The sequence below is a fragment of the Microtus oregoni genome, unplaced genomic scaffold (genome assembly GCF_018167655.1).
Source record: "Microtus oregoni isolate MIOR12 unplaced genomic scaffold, Mior012 000121F_ref0000216, whole genome shotgun sequence".
Taxonomy (NCBI): Eukaryota; Metazoa; Chordata; class Mammalia; order Rodentia; family Cricetidae; genus Microtus; species Microtus oregoni.
Genome location: NW_024544753.1, coordinates 594,633 through 613,887, shown reverse-complemented (window position 1 = coordinate 613,887; position 19,255 = coordinate 594,633). Strand labels below are relative to the sequence as shown.

At 38.9% G+C, this 19,255-nt stretch overlaps 1 protein-coding gene across 1 annotated transcript in view; it reads left to right on the top strand.

Moving 5' to 3' along the window:
* Positions 1-19,255, top strand: part of LOC121444390 (protein Shroom4-like) — a 204,845-nt gene that overhangs the window by 165,704 nt on the left and 19,886 nt on the right. Inside the window, 1 exon segment of the mRNA XM_041646205.1 lies at positions 4,424-4,485. Within this exon segment, the coding sequence (XP_041502139.1) occupies positions 4,424-4,485 (62 nt within the window).

Genomic DNA, 19,255 nt, shown 5'->3' with positions numbered 1-19,255 from the left:
TTAATATTTATAGGAAACACACTTTGCCTAAAATTGTATAAGCAAATGATCAACTTTAATATGCATGCTGAAGTATTCTTGAAGTATACTCACGTGTACAAATTATTGTCATTTCCCGCCTATACATCATACACGTATTTTGGGTTACATATGCCTACAGTTCCAATAGGCTTTGAAGCTATAGTAAACAATATTGTTTTCTGAATATTAACTTGAAGTCCGTTGCTACTTCTCCATATACAGTTGAACTTTGTATATTGGCTTCATATCCTATAGCATTGCCAAACTCACTGATGAATTCTAGTACCTCATTGGTAGATTATAAAAGATTTTGGACATAGGAGGTTGCATCATCTTGGAATAGAAGGAATTTTGTATCTTTTTCATGTTCTGTATGCTTGTTGCTTTTCCTGGGATCCCCCAATTGCCTGTTCAGAAGGAATGTTGAGAGCAACAGTGTTGCTTGGTTTTCAGGGCTTCCCTGTGAAGTTTGGTGGCTACGATCTTCTAGTGATTGTTGTTTTACAGTTGTTCTTAATCTTGGGGAGAAATGCCCTTTTAGTCTTAGCTTCAAAGGAGCTCTTTTTTAAAAATTAAGAAGGAATTTTGGATTCTTTCAACTGTTTTCCTATTTCTATTAAGGTGCCGCTATAGTTTTAATTTTTAATCTAAATTTATAGTGAGTTATACTGGTTGGATTTTGAAATAAGTATCCACCTAGCATTTCCAGGATAAACCCCACTTGATCATAATGTAGTAACTTTTTATGCTGCTAGATCTGACTTATTAGCATTTTGTTAAGGCCCTTGAATCTACATTTAATACAGATTTTAGTCTGTATTATAAAATCTTTGTTTTTTTTAAGTAGGTAATGCTAGCTAAATGAGGTCTCTTCTGTTTTTCAGGAAGAATTTGTACAGCACTGCTGTTTTTTTCTTCTTTAAGCATGTGGTAAAATTTATCACTGAGCCAGGCGGTGGTGGTGCATGCCTTTAATCCCAGCACTCAGGAGGTAGAAGCAGGCGGATCTCTGTGAGTTTGAGGCCAGGCTGGTCTACGAGAGCTAGTTTCAGGATAGGCTCCAAAACTAGAGAGAAACCCTATCTTGAAAAACCAAAACAATAAAAAAAATTACTAAAATCATTTGGACCTGAAATTTTTTGTGTGAGAATGTTTGAAACTGCACATTAATTTCCCTGATAGAAACAGAGTTATGGAGATTATCTGTTTCTTCTTGAGTGAGCTTTGGTAGATTATTGCTTTTAAGGAATTCCTCTATGTCATTTACATTTTTACATTTATGCAGATAAAATCATTGGGACCCACTCTGAAGGGCATGTCAGAATTTAAGCTGTACCGGTTGATGAGTAGAGGAGGAAACAGGTCCATGATAAGGTGATAGCAAAAATGTCAATTGTAGCATTGTAGCATCTCGATAGGACCCATGGATGCTCACGGTAAATGCTTCCATCTTTTTGGTATGTTTGGAAATATTCCCAGTGCTGAAAAAAGAGAAAAGAAAACATAGATAATGCCCAAAAGGCATTGAAGCTGAAACTAGACTAACTGGGTTTAAATTCTTTCCCCAGAATTTATAGTGCCTAATCTTTTCCGTCTGAAAAATGAAGGTAATAACAGCACCTGCTTCGTTAAGGTGGATTAAATGGCGAACATGTGCAAGGCCTTTATAACAGTGACTGCCAGGCAGTAATCATCTTATAAGTAAGCTATTTTAAGATGAAGGGAAATTTGGCTTAGCTTGAGAATCTTGGCTGAAAGAAGTACTCATAGCAAGTAATAAGGAAAGGGGGTTGAAGGTGAATGGAAAGAAGGGAGAGAATGAGTACAGGGATGTCATCTCTGGACCAGAATCTCCGGAAGAGAAGGAAGTTTATTTGACAGGTAGCAGCAGTTGGCTGTAGCAATATAGGCAAACTGTGCCTATGTCATCCCTCTCCTTTTGTACTTGGAGGGACACATTGGGTTCCTAATGCCTGTTAGACTGACTAAGTATATCTGCTTAGACACTAGACTTTCAGGTACGTGGATGACGATATATATAGGGGTATGCCATTTCTACCCTTGTTACTGGAATCCTGTATTTTTGACCCTGTGAGACGTATAGCATAGGTTTAGACACTCTAGCTCTGGCAACTAAGGTAGTTGCTGTGGTGACTGTCTGAAGAAAGCCTGGGAGCCTGCCAGCTCTTTCTGCCATGAAGAAGGTTGGGGAACTAACTAGCTCTGACTCGGTGATATCTAGACAGGTGAAATCAGCTTCTACTTACAAGCACACATGTTTAGGCCAGTTAGTTTTACATATATTGCCAGATGATTTCACTTAACACTTACATGAAACTGGTGAGGAAACTGAGTCTCAGAGAGGTCACACAGCTCACAAGGTGCAGAGCCAGGATCTGAACACCATGAAAATAACGTGTATATGTCTGTCCACTAGATTCAAGCTGCTTTAAATGTAGCAATGCATTAAGTCTTCTAGCAATCAAGAAATAGGTACCCTGGTCATAAATATGCTACCATATTGCAAGTACCATATATTCATGGTATAATGTTTAAAAATGTTAATATATATATATATGTAATGTGTAGTATCAATATATACATATGCACATATGTATAGCATTTATGTTTATTGTATATAACATATGTGTGTTTATATTATAACAGAGTTAAAAGGGAGTGTGGGCCATCCACTTGCTGAAGGGTAGATGTGGAAAGCGAAGCTCTATTTCTAGCTGTAGCTGTGTTCTGGAGTGTGTGCTACCTGCCTCTCCATAAGTAGATTGCAAAGCCTAGGCCTTCTCCTGTGTAACAGACAGGATGGCTGCTAGCAATATCACTTTCACCAAGACAGCCAGTTCTCCTATAATCTTCAAGTGCTCTACCCACTGTGAGTATGGCTCCTTGGGTTCAAAGAGCACAGAACAGTTTTAGGATACTAAGTGGCTCAGGCCAAAGAATAAAGTAATACTGAGACTCTCAAATGGTCAGTGGGAGTGGGTGAAGGGCTCCGCCTGGTTTACCCACTGCTGTTTTCTAAGCTCTTCCACAGGTCTAGACATCTCATGGACAGGGAATCCTGGCTCATCCTGTAGCTCAACATGTTATGGTGCCTTTGTGGACAGTGACATCTCACAAACATGCCAAGGTAGAAAGAGTCTGAAATAAAGATTGTTCAATTTGCTCTGCTCTATCCCAAACAGAGACTGCTCTCTAGTTTTGTGAAAGCTGGAATCAGAATGTTCTCCCCACCTTTTCCTTGTTAACACCCAGAGGTAGATCCTGTGGTATTCAGGCTGGGCTTGTCCTCCCAAGTGGTCTTACTTCAACAGACTCCCCAGTGCTGTGACCACAGAACCTTCTAGCTACCATGCACTGTGCTGGGCATTCTCTACCCATCTTGTTTGATCCTCGCTGACTATCTTTATTTGCCATATAGCAAACTGAGGTTTGAAGTGGTTTGACAGAATGTCCCTCACATAGCACAGATAATAAATGTCTTAGCCAGTATAACTGACACCAGAGACCTGTGTCATTCTGCTTCACCGGGTGTTTGGCCCCAAAAGAGGCCTGCTAGGGCTAAGGCAATAAACCTTGGAAGAGACTAATAATAGCAGTATTGGAGCAAAGTGAATTTAGAAAATCAGTGCCTTCTCTTGGGCTGAGTCTCCAGGTAGAGGGTGCTAAACACAAAACCAGGAGAAATTTGAAAAGCAAGCATGCATTCAGATTCAGGCTCTAGTAAGAAAGGGAAATTTTTACAAAAGGCATATATGGCTGAGCAATTCAGGAAACTACATCCAAGATAGACAGTCTACTTGTATAGTGTATGAACCAGGGCACCCAATACTCCATCTCCCAGAGATGAGCTCATGTCAACCCTTGTCTGAATATGTGGGCAGAGGTGTAAGAACAACTGCAGGATGAGGGTAGCTGGCATCTCTGCTCCACCTTTTCCCACCCTGGGAGAGAGATTCTGCAGCAGGACCCTCCAAACCCCCTTGAGGTCAGTGCTTCCAAGAAGATGCTTTCTAAATTTGAAAAAGCAGGAATGATGGCCAGGTTCATCCGGTAGGATAAACAAAAGATCTCCAAACCCCAGTGTAAGCAAGAGCTAGCGCAAACAGCTAACATGCTAAACTAGTTTTTGGCGTGGTTTGGGAGGGGTGTAGAGCAAGAGGGAAATTGAATACTCTTAGCCCACAGTGTCCAGGTCCCTGAGTGCTTTCTGGATATCTGCATGAGTGCCGTGGCTCAGCAGCCTCCCAAGTGCACATGGCTGTAGACTGTCTGGGGGTGTCCGCCCTACCAGCCAAGGAACCTGGGCCAGGCTGCTGTTTGGAAAACTACCTGGAGACCTGGACATTCAAAGTTGCCTAACTTACCAGATTTTCTTTTGCAGGAATTTCCTGGGGACAAGTGGAAGCCAATAACCAGCAACAGGAAAACTAGCCATTCAGGGAGGTAAGTGACGGCTCTGGCAGGCTGCGTGATTGGGTGTGTCAGAAACTTCTTTAGAAATGGCTATGGCTTTTGGTTTGCTTGATTTTTTTTTTTTATTTAACAGAATTGGTTTGCTATTCACACCAAGGACTTGTTTCTATAATTATAATCCAATGACCTCCCTACGTCACCATCTGAATATAGAGCCGATAGATCGTGAGGACGTTTTAAAATAGTGTTGTGAGGGTATGTCTGTCTGAGGGAGGTAGTTATACCCTGTCTAGTTATACCCAAGGCCACAGAGAATGAGACTGTGCTGAAATGAGCAAGAAGGCACAAACTGTGGCCATGAGCGGTTGGAGTCAACAGAGAGGAGTGTCTGTTCTCTTTGTCCAAGGTTGTTGGAGGCACCTGCTTCTTGGGTTCTGCCACCACACTTTTAGTAGGACTCGTTGAGAATTCACGGGCCATGAAAATATGCTCATGGGTTACAACTGCTGGAGAAAGGCACATACAGCTTGGAATAATATAAAAAGAACCGCTTTGCTCAGGGGTGGAACCCTGAGCTCCTCTAATTGGGCTAGTCACTTCTGGGTTGCTGCTTGCCTAGTCAGATCTCTTTTTTGTACATTTTGATATGCTGTCTCAGCCATATAGGAAAGAGGGTTCTCAATGATTTTGAAGCCTGTTACCATCTCCAGAATAAAGCAGAAGACAGAAAGGCTTAAATAGTCCAGAGTTCTTTTAGGTGGTCTACATTATGCTCCATTATTTTTAATTCAAATATAATTAGGTCATTCCGCCTTTCCCTTCCTTTCCTCCAGCTCCTCCGATGCCCTCTACTTTTTCTCTCTCAAATTTATGGCTTATTTTTCTTTGATTATTCTTCTCTTTTCTTTCTCTCTCTCTCTCTCTCTCTCTCTCTCTCTCTCTCTCTCTCTGTCTCTCTCTCAAACACACACACACACATTCTCAAATTTATGGCTTATTTTTCTTTGATTATTCTTCTCTCTCTCTCTCTCTCTCTCTCTCTCTCTCTTTCTCTCTCTCAAACACACACACACACATACATTCTCTCTCAAATTTATGGCTTATTTTTCTTTGATTATTCTTCTCTCTCTCTTTCTCTCAAACACACACACATACATTCTCTCTCAAATTTATGGCTTATTTTTCTTTGATTATTCTTCTCTCTCTCTCTTTTTCTTTCTCAAACACACACACACACACACACACACACACGCACATACATCCTCTCTCAAATTTATGGCCCATTTTTCTTTGGTTGTTTTTGTCACATACATAGACACACACATACGTTTATGTGTGTGTACACCTAAGTGTTTAACTGCAACTTGCTGACTCCATTTAGCGTCGCTTGCATGTATGTTACTTTAGGCATGACCACTTTGAACTGGATAACCATTTAGGGGTTCCTCCCTAGAGTACACTGATTAGAAGCTTCTTTGATGAAGGATAAGAGACACAGTTAGCTGTGGTCATAACCAACAGCTGTCTCATTGGACCTAAGGCCAACTCAACAAGAGGAAAATCAGACCTCGTACTGGAAACCTAGTCAACTATCCGGTTGTGGGTCTTAGAGGAAGACCTACTACTTACAGGAAACTAAAAACTACTACTTAGAGGAAAAGCCACTCTGTTTGACTGGCATAATTCCTTACTGTATTCTAAATACTGACCCCATGATTTGATAGTAGAGTTAGGAATTATTTTGGCTTTTCTTTGATCCCAAAGTATGGAAAAATTACTCATTTCCACCCTGAAATGGGAAAGGGGATGATGCCCAATATTTATTAATCATCTCTAATTATCCGTCATTAGGATTCTACATTCAAAATTGTGTTTACTCTCCAGAGTAGTTCGCGTGTGCTGCCTAGTTTATAGGAGAGGTCCAGAGACATTATATAATTCAGCTAGGTCACAGCAAATGGTCATGTTGGATTTCAGACAACCTGACCCCAAAGTTCCTGCACCTTCCCTCATCCCCCATTTTACCTGCTTCCATTGGAATTCATAAAGGACAGTCTGCTATATAGATCCTCAACATAGTGTTTCAAGAGTCTAAGTCCTAGGCAGAGATTTTGCAGGATTCCATGGCTAGACTTGATCCCCTCTCCATCTCCCACCGCAAGTTCTGGGCTGCTTTATATTATGTCCTTAGGGATATTATTTTAATCTAATGACACTGTCAAGTTTCATAAGTTATTAGATTGAGACAGTTAAAAAAATACCAAACCTTGAGCATAGCCTTATTTTATGTGCTTAACACAGAGAGGCCTTTCAAGTGGTATTTGTCATCTGTTTGCCAAAAGAGGAGATAGAATCTGTTGACCACTGCATGAGTAAAAAGACATGAAAACAATAATGCTAACAATTTCCTGGTTTTTCTTTCTTTTTATTTTCTTCAACACTAGGGAAGGAATCTATGGTCTTTTGCACACTAAGCAAGTGCTTCACCATAGCACAATACCCCGAGGCAGTAAATAACTCAGTTACATGTTGTAGCCACCATGGGATGCATTTTTATAAGCCTGTATTTATCACTGTGAGGTTGTAGAGTAGGTATAATCAGCGTAGGTGTAGTTTCTTCTCTGTTTAATACAGAGAAGCAATTGAGGTCCACACAAACACATTCATTTGCCTAAAGCCTCTCAGCTGGTGAGTTAATTAGCCCCAAGAAGTCTTGCTTCAGAAACAGTATTGTACACCTCACCAGGCTCCAAAGTGCTTCTCCTACTCACTCATCAGTGAAGTAAGAGAGTCTTACTAAAAGCTTAGCATGTGCACTGCCTTTTGCCTAGCAAGGTGGGAGATTCTAGTAAGAGATCAGCGAGAAGCAGTATCTGCCCACAGCTTGAGCAGAAAATAGTAGCCCACACCGAGTTCAGCAGCAGTAATAACACATTATTACTTGCAAAACAACCTATGTGCTATGAATTGAGTTGCACAAGTTATGGCAGAACTTCCTAAGAGTTCCAGCAGGTAGGCATTAGCCCAGGGTATTGAATCTCAGAGATGAGTATGCAGCCGAAACACTGGAGAACTTGTTGAAACACGAGTCTGCTGGACTCTGCCCTCCCCACCTCCTCCCCCCCCCCCAATCGAATTTCATAGGTGCAAAGTAGGGCTCAAAATCAGCATAGATTTCTAACTGGCTCCTTGGATGATGCTGGCACAACTGGTCCTGGGACCACACATTGAGAACTGCTAACTCGGAGAAAAGATTTGAAATTTAGAGAGGGTGAGTTCTCCACTCAAGGTCTCCTGGCTAGTAAGGGCTCAGCTTTTAAGCCAGCTTTTCCTTACGAAAGTTTCCAAAAGAACATGAAGCTTAAACAAGGACCACCTTAAACCAGGCCCCGCTACATGATAAGTAATTTTTGCATTTTGGATAAGTTCATGGAAGGATAAGAAAACTGCAGGCCGAAAGTGGAAGGAGAAGAAAATAAGCAAGATGTCTTAGAGTAATCAATGTTCTTACTAAATAAAGCCTTGGAGTTAATACTGCTTCAGTCAAGATCCATGTTCGTGTGCTTCCTCGTCTTCCTCTCTCCTTTACTGACTCTTCCTTCTCATCTCTTATCTCTGCACCTGTCTTTATCTCTTCTTATTTGTAAGAGAGGGTTAGAGCAGCACCAGCAAATTCTTGTAAGAATCAAATGAGTAAATGGAGAGGAACCCTTGCAAGCACAACTGAACACTGTAAGTTCAAGATGTGGTGCTGAGGAGAAGACATGGAGTCCGCTCAGCAGACAGGGTAGAGAAGTATAACTAATGATACTTTAGTCCAGGATGGGTAGGCCTGGAGAATGAGAATGGGTGACAAACATGGGAGCAAAATCATGTTCACCTGTCACCAGGTAGTACTAAGTTCCAGTTAGACAGAAACACGAAGCTCTGATGCATGGTACATGATGTGGTGACTACAGATCGCAGTAATGAACTGTACACTTGAAAAGGCCAGAAGGGGGTTTTGAATACTTTGCCATAAATAATAAATATTAGAGAGAGAAAGGTGTTTACTTGGGTTGATCATTGTTTACATGTGTCAGTCAATATCTGATGCCCCACTTATAAGTATAATTTTAGGATTATATGTATATATAACATATTTTATACATATAATTTACTTTAATTTATATAAATACATTATATATGCATGTACGTGTAAAGTTGTACTTATATATCAATTGAGAATAAATTCAGATGCGGTATAAAAGAGGAGACTGAGGATTGAAAATGATGAAAATTCATTATAAACATATGAAACTTTCAAATAAAAAATAAATTCAAATTAAAAATTATTGACAATCAGGTAAGTGGCTTGATAAATGTGGCATTTTAAGCAACTTGGCAGCATTTGAAAGCTAGATGAGGAGAGTAACCGAGTGAGGCAGTCATCCAGAAATTAAAATGTGTGTTTGAGCTAGAGAGGTGGCTGTAGAGGCGCAATCAAAATACAGTATAAAAGGTAGATAAATACGTGTGATGTTTTAGGAGAAAAAAATAATTGTTTATTGTAAAAACAATATTACAGAAAATTAAATCCAAGAGAAAATAGCCTTGATTCTACCACCTTATTGCTCCAATTTCCTGTTGGCTTTTTATATAGGTGTAGAGATTATTTCTGGCATGGTTATAATAACTATGCAAATGAGCTTTTGTACCTTGATACACTAAGCATTATTTGATAAATAATTTTCATGCAGGCTTCCTCAGTAATTCTAATTTTAATGGCTATATAATATTTCATCTGTTTATTGTATACTAATTTGTGTAATCAATCCTAAATTGTTGAATAATCAGGTTGTTTTCAATGTCTTGAAATTATAAAATAATTATCTGGAACATTTTGAATATCAATAGATTTTTTTCTCATTTTGAATTAGCTCATGAAAACAATTATCTGAAACACTTATTGAAGAAGCTAGTATCTGGAGTTTGGGTTACTACTTCACAGTACATGAACATCCTTATAGTCCTTCACAGATTTAAAAATGACTTTCCTCGGTAGCCTTGTGCAACATACTAGAACAGTTAATACATGCTGTCATCTTCATTTGCTTACCTTGATCGTTCAATTGTGAACATTTTTCATGTGTTTATTTAATGCCTTTGTTGTGTCTCCTGTGAATGTCTGCTCAGATAATTTGTTCAAAACTATAAGGCATCTTATGAAGGACAAGTAGGGAGAACTGTTTCTTGAACTTTGGAGCTAAGGAGAGAATTAAAACTAGCCGAAGCCTGATGACCTGGGAAGTTACTGACATAGATGGGACAGTCTATGGTTTAGAGGAGAAGATGATAGATACCCTAGAACTGGGATATAATGGGGATGAAGTCAATGAGGTTTACACACAGATGCTTTAGAGGATGCCAAGCACTCAGACAGGGAAAAATGAGAAGACAGTGATGAAGCAGGTTCAAGTGGCCAAAGTGCTAGCTAGTACAACAATTTGTCAGTGTACTGCCATCATGGAAGGTGGCAGTAATGGCTTTGACAGTTTGCAATCATAAGTGTCCTTCAGGAAAGTAAGTTTCGCAAAATATAGGGTATAGGAAATAGATATCATGATTGCTTGTAAGGCAGTTCTACAAAGAAGAAATGAAAACAGCTTTTCTCATTATGAATTTACATATTCCAAGTATATAGTTTAGGTATGTTTAGTAGGTAATGTATAATCTTTCCCACAATCTAGTTTTAGAATATTCCTACCATCCTGCAACAATCTCTCATGTCTGTTTAAGCAGTCACTTTACCATTTCCATTTTCAACCTCAGGTGATCGCTAATTTGTTTCCTGTATTCATAGATTTGCTTTTTTTCTGTTTAACTCATTGAACATATGCTTTTGTGTCTTGTGTCTTTTAATTAGGAAGATGTTTTAGTCATTCATCTACAAAGTAGCATATTTCAGTGCTTCATTTTTCTTTATTGCCAAATAACATGATCAGATGACATTTTCTTTACCCAGTCATCTACTGAAGTTGTATTTTTTTTCGCTTTGCTCTTTTGGGGGCCAGCCACCCAGCTCCCAAATAAATACTTGGAGTCTTCTTCTTACTTATGAATGCACAGCTTAGTTTGGCATCTTTCTAGCCAGATTTTCTAACTTTAATTATCCCATCTACCTTTTGTTTCCGGATTTTATCTTGCCCTATTCTCTCAACCTTTCTTTGCTTCCTTCTCTGTGGCTTGCTGTGTAGATGGGTGGATGGCCACAGATGCCCACTCCCCTCCTTCTTTTCTCACTCCTCCATCTTCTCTTCCCAGATTTCTCCTCCTACGTATTCTTTCTGCCTGCAAACCTTACCAATCTTTTCTTCTGCCTAGCTATTGGCCATTCAGCTTTTTATTAGACCAATAAAGTGTTTTAAACAGGCAAAGTAACAGCTTCACAGAGTTAAACAAATGAAACATAAAATTTGCATAAACACATAAACATGTATTTGCACCATTAAACAAATGTTCCACAGCATAAACAAATGTAACACATCTTCAACCAATACTCCACAATAGCCTACTAACAGATATTTGAATTGGTTAGACTTTTTATTATAAATATTATTGTTATAAACATTCATATATAAAATACTAGGTAGATATATTTTCAGTTTTCCTGAACATATACTTAGGAGTAGAATTTCTGGTCTATATGGTAACTTATATTGAGCTTTTTGAAGAATTGCCTGTTTTTCAAAATGGCTGCACTGTTTTTTCATTTCTATCAGCAACATGGGAGAGGGCTACTTCTTTTCACTAGTTTTTAATTATTATCATTATTTTACTGTTTGTTTAAAATATCTAGAAGGATTTTAACACTGTAATGTTTTAAAAGAAACTAGCTAGGGAAAAGAAGAAAACTTAAAGACACTTTAATTTTGTGGTTCTCCAAACATGGTCACAGATCCAGAAACCTCAATGTCATCCAAGGTTCTACCCAGAACTAATGAATTAGGGAATGGCCAGCGGTCTTTGTTTTATTGAGCCTTCCATGCAATCTTGATGCCTTCTAAGTTTTGAAAGCCATTTGTTAAAGTGATGGTTTGGTAGAGATCTCAGAAACTAGATTAAGTTTGAAATAGAAAGGAGAGATGAACAGAAAGGGAAAGAATATCAGTGTGAATACTGAAAGTGGAAGGAGATCACAGTTAAGATCTCAGGCAACTATTTAAACCAGTCTGGATATTCATCAAAAACTTACAGGCAAAATTACCATATGGCCCAGTTATACCACAACTTGTTACATGCCTGAAGGACTCAGCATGCCACAGAAATGTTTGCACACATAAAGACAGAAAATCAACCTAGATGTCCATGCACAACAGCAGGTAAATAGAAAAAGAAAATGTGCATATGCACAAACACACAGGAGAGAGAGACAGAGACAGAGAAAGACAGAGAGGGAGAGAGAAGGGAGTTTTACTCATCAGTAAGGGAAAAAAGAAAAGAGTTATGCCATTTGTAGAAAAGTGAACAGAACAGCAGATCATAGTGTTAAATGAAGTAAGTCAGATTCAGAAAGACATGTTTCATCTCATGTTGAACATACATATGTGTTTATGTATGTATCTATATATGACATGAAACTAGGATACTGTGCAGAGAGAAGACATTAAATGGAGGGGTAAGGGGGGATGAGAGGGCCAGTGGAAGAGAAAACCAAACTACTGCATTTCCTCTCATATGAGGTGTTTACAGTTAACAGTATATAAATAAATGTGAAAAGAGATGGAGATGGAGCATGAGGGAGACCAGTGGTGAGGGACTAGGAAAAATGTAGCGACAGAGGATGGTTATGAGGAGACTACAATTGTATACATGTATAAATGCCATAATGAAACATATTATTTTATATGCTAACTTTAAAAATTAGTAAGATACAAGAAAGGGATTTTTTCCAGGTATGATAAGAAATACTAGAAAAGATCCAGTGAGGAAATGGATTTATATGGAAAAATCCTGGTGGAGTGCCTCCCCGACTCGGTCTTAGTTACGCACACATACACGTTCATATTTATTATATCATTTCTGCCACAACTGGAATGATGGGTGTAGGTGGGAAAATCAAAAGTCTAATCTTCAGCTACTCTCTCTGCTTAGAAGCAAAGCAGATAAGTTTGGGTAGTTATATTCTTAGTTGTGTAGCCCAGTTGTTATTTGGTTTACATGCAGAGAAAATGCAGACTCATTTTGATATTAGTGGGAGGGGGAAATTATGAGGAGATCTAGTGGGAGAAAAAGTTTCATAATTGTAGAAATTTAAAAGCCAACAGACACTCTTTTTCTGGATGATCTCTCTTGGATTTCTGTACTTGTAGTTGCCTGCTTTTTATCTTTCCTTTTTCCCCTTTTCATGTAACTTCAGAATATGGATTTATTATATACACAGCCATACTTAACCCCAACAGCATTGCATGCTTTATTTTTCCCAATTAATTCTCAAGGTACTTAATACTCAGGAAGAAATTAAAACTAAAGATAGAGATCATTATACTATTAATGACAAGGAAAAGGCATGGTAGCTAACATTTATTGGGTGCTTACTATTTCAGACCCATTTTACATAAATTATGTTATCAGTTATAATGATCCTCTGTTATTGTTACTATTCATGACATTGTTTGCCAATAAAACACTGACTCACAAGAAGATTAAAGTCACCCCCCAAGGTCAAGCAGGCATCTCATTCCAGAGCCCATTACATCTCGGGTTATATTGTATTTGACAAAATTAGAGCTCTGTGAGGTTGTTTCAACTCTGCTGAAGGCTCTCGTCTGATCTCTGACTTAGTCCAGCTCGAGTTGGGTGTTGCAGACATGTAGTAATTAAGGCAGCAGGGCTGCGTTCCCAGCACCCCGGCCGCCTGCACGGCTAGCTTATGCCCCGAAATAACAACACACAAACTGTATTCATTTAAACACTGCTTGGCCCTTTAGCTCTAGCCCTTACTGGCTAATTCTGATATCCCGATCAACCCATTTCTAATAATCTGTGGGCACCAGTCTTACCGGGAAGATTCTAGCCTATGTCCATCCTGGGTTGAAGCTTCATGGCGTGTGTCTGCCCGGGAGCAGGGCATGGCATCTCTCTCAGGCGTCTGCTCCCGAGAGGAGAGCTGTGGAGTCTGAGCTCACTTCCTGTTCCTCCCAGCGTTCTGTTCTGTTTACTCCTCCCACCTATCTTCTAACCAATAAAATGGGCCAAGGCAGTTCCTTTATTAGCCAATGACCTTCCTCCATCACAAACATGTTTCCTATTTTCTGAATGAGTGAGTAGAAGAAAATGGATAGCAGAATCTGATTACATAAGAAATAGTGCATTTTCCAGAAAGGCCTTCCAGTTAAGATTGAAACCTTTAGAAGCATATAGGACTTGTTAGCAGTGTGACAAAGTAAATATTGAAAGTGTTGAAATGTGGATAATAATGCAACATTGGGTACACAGCACTCAATCAAAGAAAATTATAACATCCTAATGAGAGAAATAAATACATATCTGTAACCTGCTTCAGCTTGCAAAGACTATACAAATCTCCCAAATTAATATACATCTGTAATATACTACAACTGGGAATCTCGTGGGGTGGTTTGTAGAACTTGTCAGATCCATAGTAAAATGAACCCAGAAGACATTAGCTATACTTCGAGCCCTGTCTTAAAGTGACAATTATCAGATACATGATAGTTGATTTTAAATGTTCAACAAAGTTGAAAATGGATTCTTTGAACACACAAGCTAATTTGAAAATATGGACACACTGAAAGCAACGTAAAGCTTGTTTTAAAAATCAGTTTAAGAAAGGTGAGGAATTTCAGGTATCTGCATGAAGGAATGTCAACTTACAGATATACCTTACTTAGAGCCATAGCATATCCTAGCTAGAAAGTAAATCAATGGAACAGCTTATTTATTCTGACTGAGGATGCAAGATTAATCTGTTAAGTTGAAGATGTCACTGGAGACAAGATGGATGGGTTGAAATATAAAAAAGCTAGGAAAAAAACTTTGTACACAAAATGTAATAAAAAACTAAGCCTCGGAATGAGGGAAGTGTCTAGGAATAACTTTATTGATAACAGTTGCCTGTCTAAAATATATGAAGAATGGATACAGATAGATAAGGTTAGTTTGAAGATTTAGCTTTCTAAATGGACAAAAAAAAATAAATAGGCATTTAATTTACACATAAGAAAAGAAATTCCATGGAAAATTATAACCTCTGTATCAATTAAAGAATATAAGTAAAAATCAATTTCAAGGTATTATAGCCTTATTAAACTATCAACAGTTTACAGAAGTGATAAGTGAAATTATAGAATCCTGCCTAGGCAAGGCATGGGCAAACAGTATTTTTTTTTCTAGAAGCACTATGCAATGGCTCGGTTATCCTAGAGGACAATCTGGAAACATGTGACAAGAATACATTACTCATCATACTCTGGCCCAGTATACCCTCTAAGGCAATAATCTAAAAGACAAAATTAATTTCTTGAAAAATAGTCATACTATTGGCTACTTGTGGTCACTGAAAAGGCTTAGCAATGTGTTATATCATCAAGGATGGAACTAGACTAGAAACAACAGCCACTAACAATGACAGCTATGCAAATACTGAATTTTTCAAAGAAGAGGGGATTTGTAATGATGTTAACCCCAGAAAGCTTAACACTAAACCAAATGTTGAATTTGAAAGAAAATTCAGGAGAGAATCTGATCAAATATAACTAGCTTGACTTGAAAGCACATAGTGTTCTTTGGACATGTGTCAAAATGTTGGAATTTATAATAAAAAATGAAAATCTGAAGAAGTAACAAACCACATCAGTTTTATGTAGCTCTGGGAAGTTTGAGATCAAAGGCTTTAGAAAAATCCCTGTGTCAATGACAGACTGGTTCTCACCAGGCATGCTTGACTACACTTCTGGCTGTAATTTGGTTTGCTAGAATTCTCCAGCAGTCAGCATTTCTGCTTATTTAAATCCGTGAGAACTTTGACATCTAAATGTATCAGACCTTCATGAACCTCCACATAATGTGACCACCACCATGACATAGCTCCCCCCACATACAAACATATAAATATCATATTTTCTGATTCATCCTCATCGTTTTCTTAAGGACTTTTTCATTATTTTCATTCACTCAATATCCTATTGGGAAGTGAAAAAAGCACACTGTCTGTCTACCAGCCTAACGTCTCTGTGTGTGGTGCCTTGAAAAGTCAAGCTGAATCATTTGGGGAGGGCGTGGGAAATTAAGCTTTACTGGTGACAGCTCCATGAAAGCAAGGGGTTCTCTATCTCTTGGAGCACCAGTTTGTGTTCACCTCTTGGGGACTGAGAGAAGACCTGGAATAAGTTCTGGCACTTGGCTGTTATTTGTTGTTATCAACAGCAAGTTTCTGTGAGCTCAGCGGCAGGGAGAGATGACAGCAGCAAGCTGCCTGGGTCTTTTCTCCTTCATAGACTCCTTGGGTCTTGTTTCCTGGATCTTGAAAACGTTTCCTCTAGTAATGACCTGGGAGTGGCTGTTTCTCTTGGAGCAGTCTTATCTCTTGGCTGTGTAGGGAAGGGAAAGGCAAGATGAACTGGCCCTGTATGCTTTTGCTACTATGATCCTGGAATGCCGAGCTATTGTGGTAAGTTTAAAAAATAAAATTTCCAAACAAGGAAACTTCAGAAGACTGAAGGAAGAGGCAGGAGGAGGTTTTTCTGTCTCTTCATTTTTGTTTAGATCCCCCTAACATTTTTAACAAGGAGGAAAATGTATTTGTCAGAAGAAAGAGCAACCTGTGCTAGGAAAAGAGAACAGCCCAAGCCTTGGCAGGCAGTTTGCTTGTTGTTTTTGAGATATAGCCATATAGCCTTCTCGCTGGTGTCATCTTAATTTTCATGTTTCCTCCCTTCCCACAGTGAGGAGCTAAAGTCTTCATAGATACCTGGAGAAAATGTGATGCTCTACCTAGCAACTCTTGCTTCCAGGAGCAGGATAAGATACATTCTAGTCTGGACGCTCTTCCTTCGTATTTGATAAGAAAATAGTTTGTCCTTTTTAGCCTAAGGATTCCCAGCTACAGACTGGACAATGCTGCATGTTTTATTGGTTATTGGGAAAATTCATTCAAATATATACATGAACATGCCTAAAATAGTGCCTAGTATATATTGAGTAGCAAGAAACTATAGTTCTGCCTGTCAATGAAGACACCTGCCTTCCAGGCAGAAAATCCTTACTTGGTCCCAAGCACAGTTACAGGTTTCTATATAAGTTATAAGGCCTGAACCTTTTTTTAAAATTAAAACCTCTACATGTCAATATCCCTGGCATAATTCAGTGAAGGACTATTAGACCACTGTGCTGCAGCCACATCAAGAAGAACCCTGCTCTGTGATACTTATCAAATTTGCCATTCTACCCCTTTTTCTAGCCAAACCCTGGAAGGCAGGAGAGCAGGGCAGAAAGTATTGGGAGAAAAAGTGGTATTTCAATTCTAGCAGACTTTGAAAATCTAGGACATCAGTCAAGGAGTGCATGGCTCTAAACAAGATATGTAACCCATCTTCGTCTCGGTAAACTACTTGCCTTACAAAGCCTTCCTTAAGGTTAACTTTATTATAAAGCACAGAAATGCTTTGGGATACATAGGCAGATTCCCAGTAGATGCAAATTATCTTCATTAGAGTGGAGTCCAGCATATAGTTGGGCGAAGTGGAGAGTACAAGCTTGTGACAGCTGTGATCTTCAGCTCTGTTCCTAGTTTCTACCAAGGAAGGTAGGCAGGGTTATCTGCCATTTAATGTTCAACCTTGCTCAACAGTAAAGAAGCTGGAACTAGGCTCCCAACTCAGCCTGATGATTGCATAGCCATGAGGTTTTACTTTGCCAAAGACTTTAACTATAGACTCATTCACTCACAATTTATCCAGTAAAAAGGAAGACATGAGGGCTGAAGAGATGGCTCAGAGGTGAAGAGCACTGGCTGCTCTTCCAGCGGTCCTGAGATCAATTCCCAGCAACCACATGGTGGCTCACAACGATCTGTAATACAAGTATACATGCAAGAAGAACACTATATGTAATAAATAAATAAATAAATCTTTTTTTGAAAAAAAAGGAAGACATGGTAAAAAGCAAATTAGCTACTAGTAAGACCACCATACTCCAGTGGAAGACCACATACCCAAAAATATTTGAGCTGCATACTGTGGCTTAGTGTTTTAGTTTAATGACACAAAGTTGAGTGGGAAGAAAATGGGGTGTCTATCTAGAAAGAATGGGGGGAAGGGATGAATATGATCAGTAGTAGACGTCCTGGTAATCTGACTCAAAGTCTTTCCTTCCCTCTTCTGAGATGTTTGCTGAGCCATAGATGCAGGAGCTGTGATCAGGCATATCTGTTGGGGCTGGGTTTCCCATGATCTTTTGGTCTCTGTTTTGTATCCAGTTGTGGTTTTCTGTGATGGTCTTCACTTGCTGCAAAGAGACTTCTTTGATAAGAAGTGGTAGCTATGTTTATCTGTGGGCATATGGATAAGATTTAGATGGAGTTATGCTGATCTAGCTAGACTATAGAACAGAGACTTTGAGGTCATATGCAGCTTGAGCATCCAAGTCCTTTGTCCTAAGTGTGTGATGTTCTCAGAAATAGTGTCCCACCCTTAAGTCATGATAGATAACCAAGATCTACACTGATAATCTGTATTGTTTGGGGAGTCACTGGACTACTCTAGCCAACCATTCAAAGGAAGTTTCTCATGTTTGGTACTGCAGTTTCTGTTAGTCTGTGATTCCGCCCTAGTGGCTTAACTTCCTTTAATACACACACACACACACACACACACACACACACACACACACAAAATGTAATTTTAGGTACATATACAATAATATGATTACTTGAGGTTTATCAAAGAAACTGGGTGCTGTATATTCCACATCCTTCCTTCCCTTTCCAGATTGATCTCTTTCCCTTCTCCCCAGTTGGAGCTCCCCCAATTATTTCATTTCTGAGTTTATATCATCCTCTTCCTGCTATTCCCTTCCCATACCCCTCTCCCACCTGTGATGCACCTATACTTTCCTGATTGCTATTTTTACTTCACATTGTACACTCACATCTGAGGATCCAGAGCTAGGAAATGCCAATAAGAGAAAATATACAGCATTTGTCTTTTTTTTTGGTCTTGGTTACCTTATTCATTTACCATCCTTTACTACAAATTTCATATTTTTTTTAGCTGAGTAGAATTCCACAGTATATATGTACCATATTTTCATTATTCATCCACTTGTTGAAGGACATTTAGGTTTCTATTTCCTCTCTATTGTGAGTAGAGTGCTAATGAACATAGCTAAGCAAGTATCTCTAATGTAGAGTATTCGAAATTTTGGGTGCATGCCAAAGAATGGTATAGCTAGGCCATGGTAGATTTATTTTTAGCTTTTTGAGAATTCTCCACCCTAATTTTCCTAGTAGCTTAACCAGTTCGCAATCTCAGGAACAGTGAATTAGTATTCCCCTTTTCTCAATTCTCCTCCAGCATTTGTTGTGAGTCGTTTTGTTGTTCTTTGCCATTCTGGCTGGGGAAAAATAAAATATCAAAGTTTTTTAATTGCATTTCTGTAATTCCTAGGAATGCTGAGCATCTTTTGAGATGTGTCTTAATCGTAGTGGAGAAGTCCTGTTCATGTCATGTTTGGGTGTAAAACTAAGTCCAAGAGTCCTTCCGTTTCCTCTAAAGGAACATGCCCAAGGACCTAAGCCTTC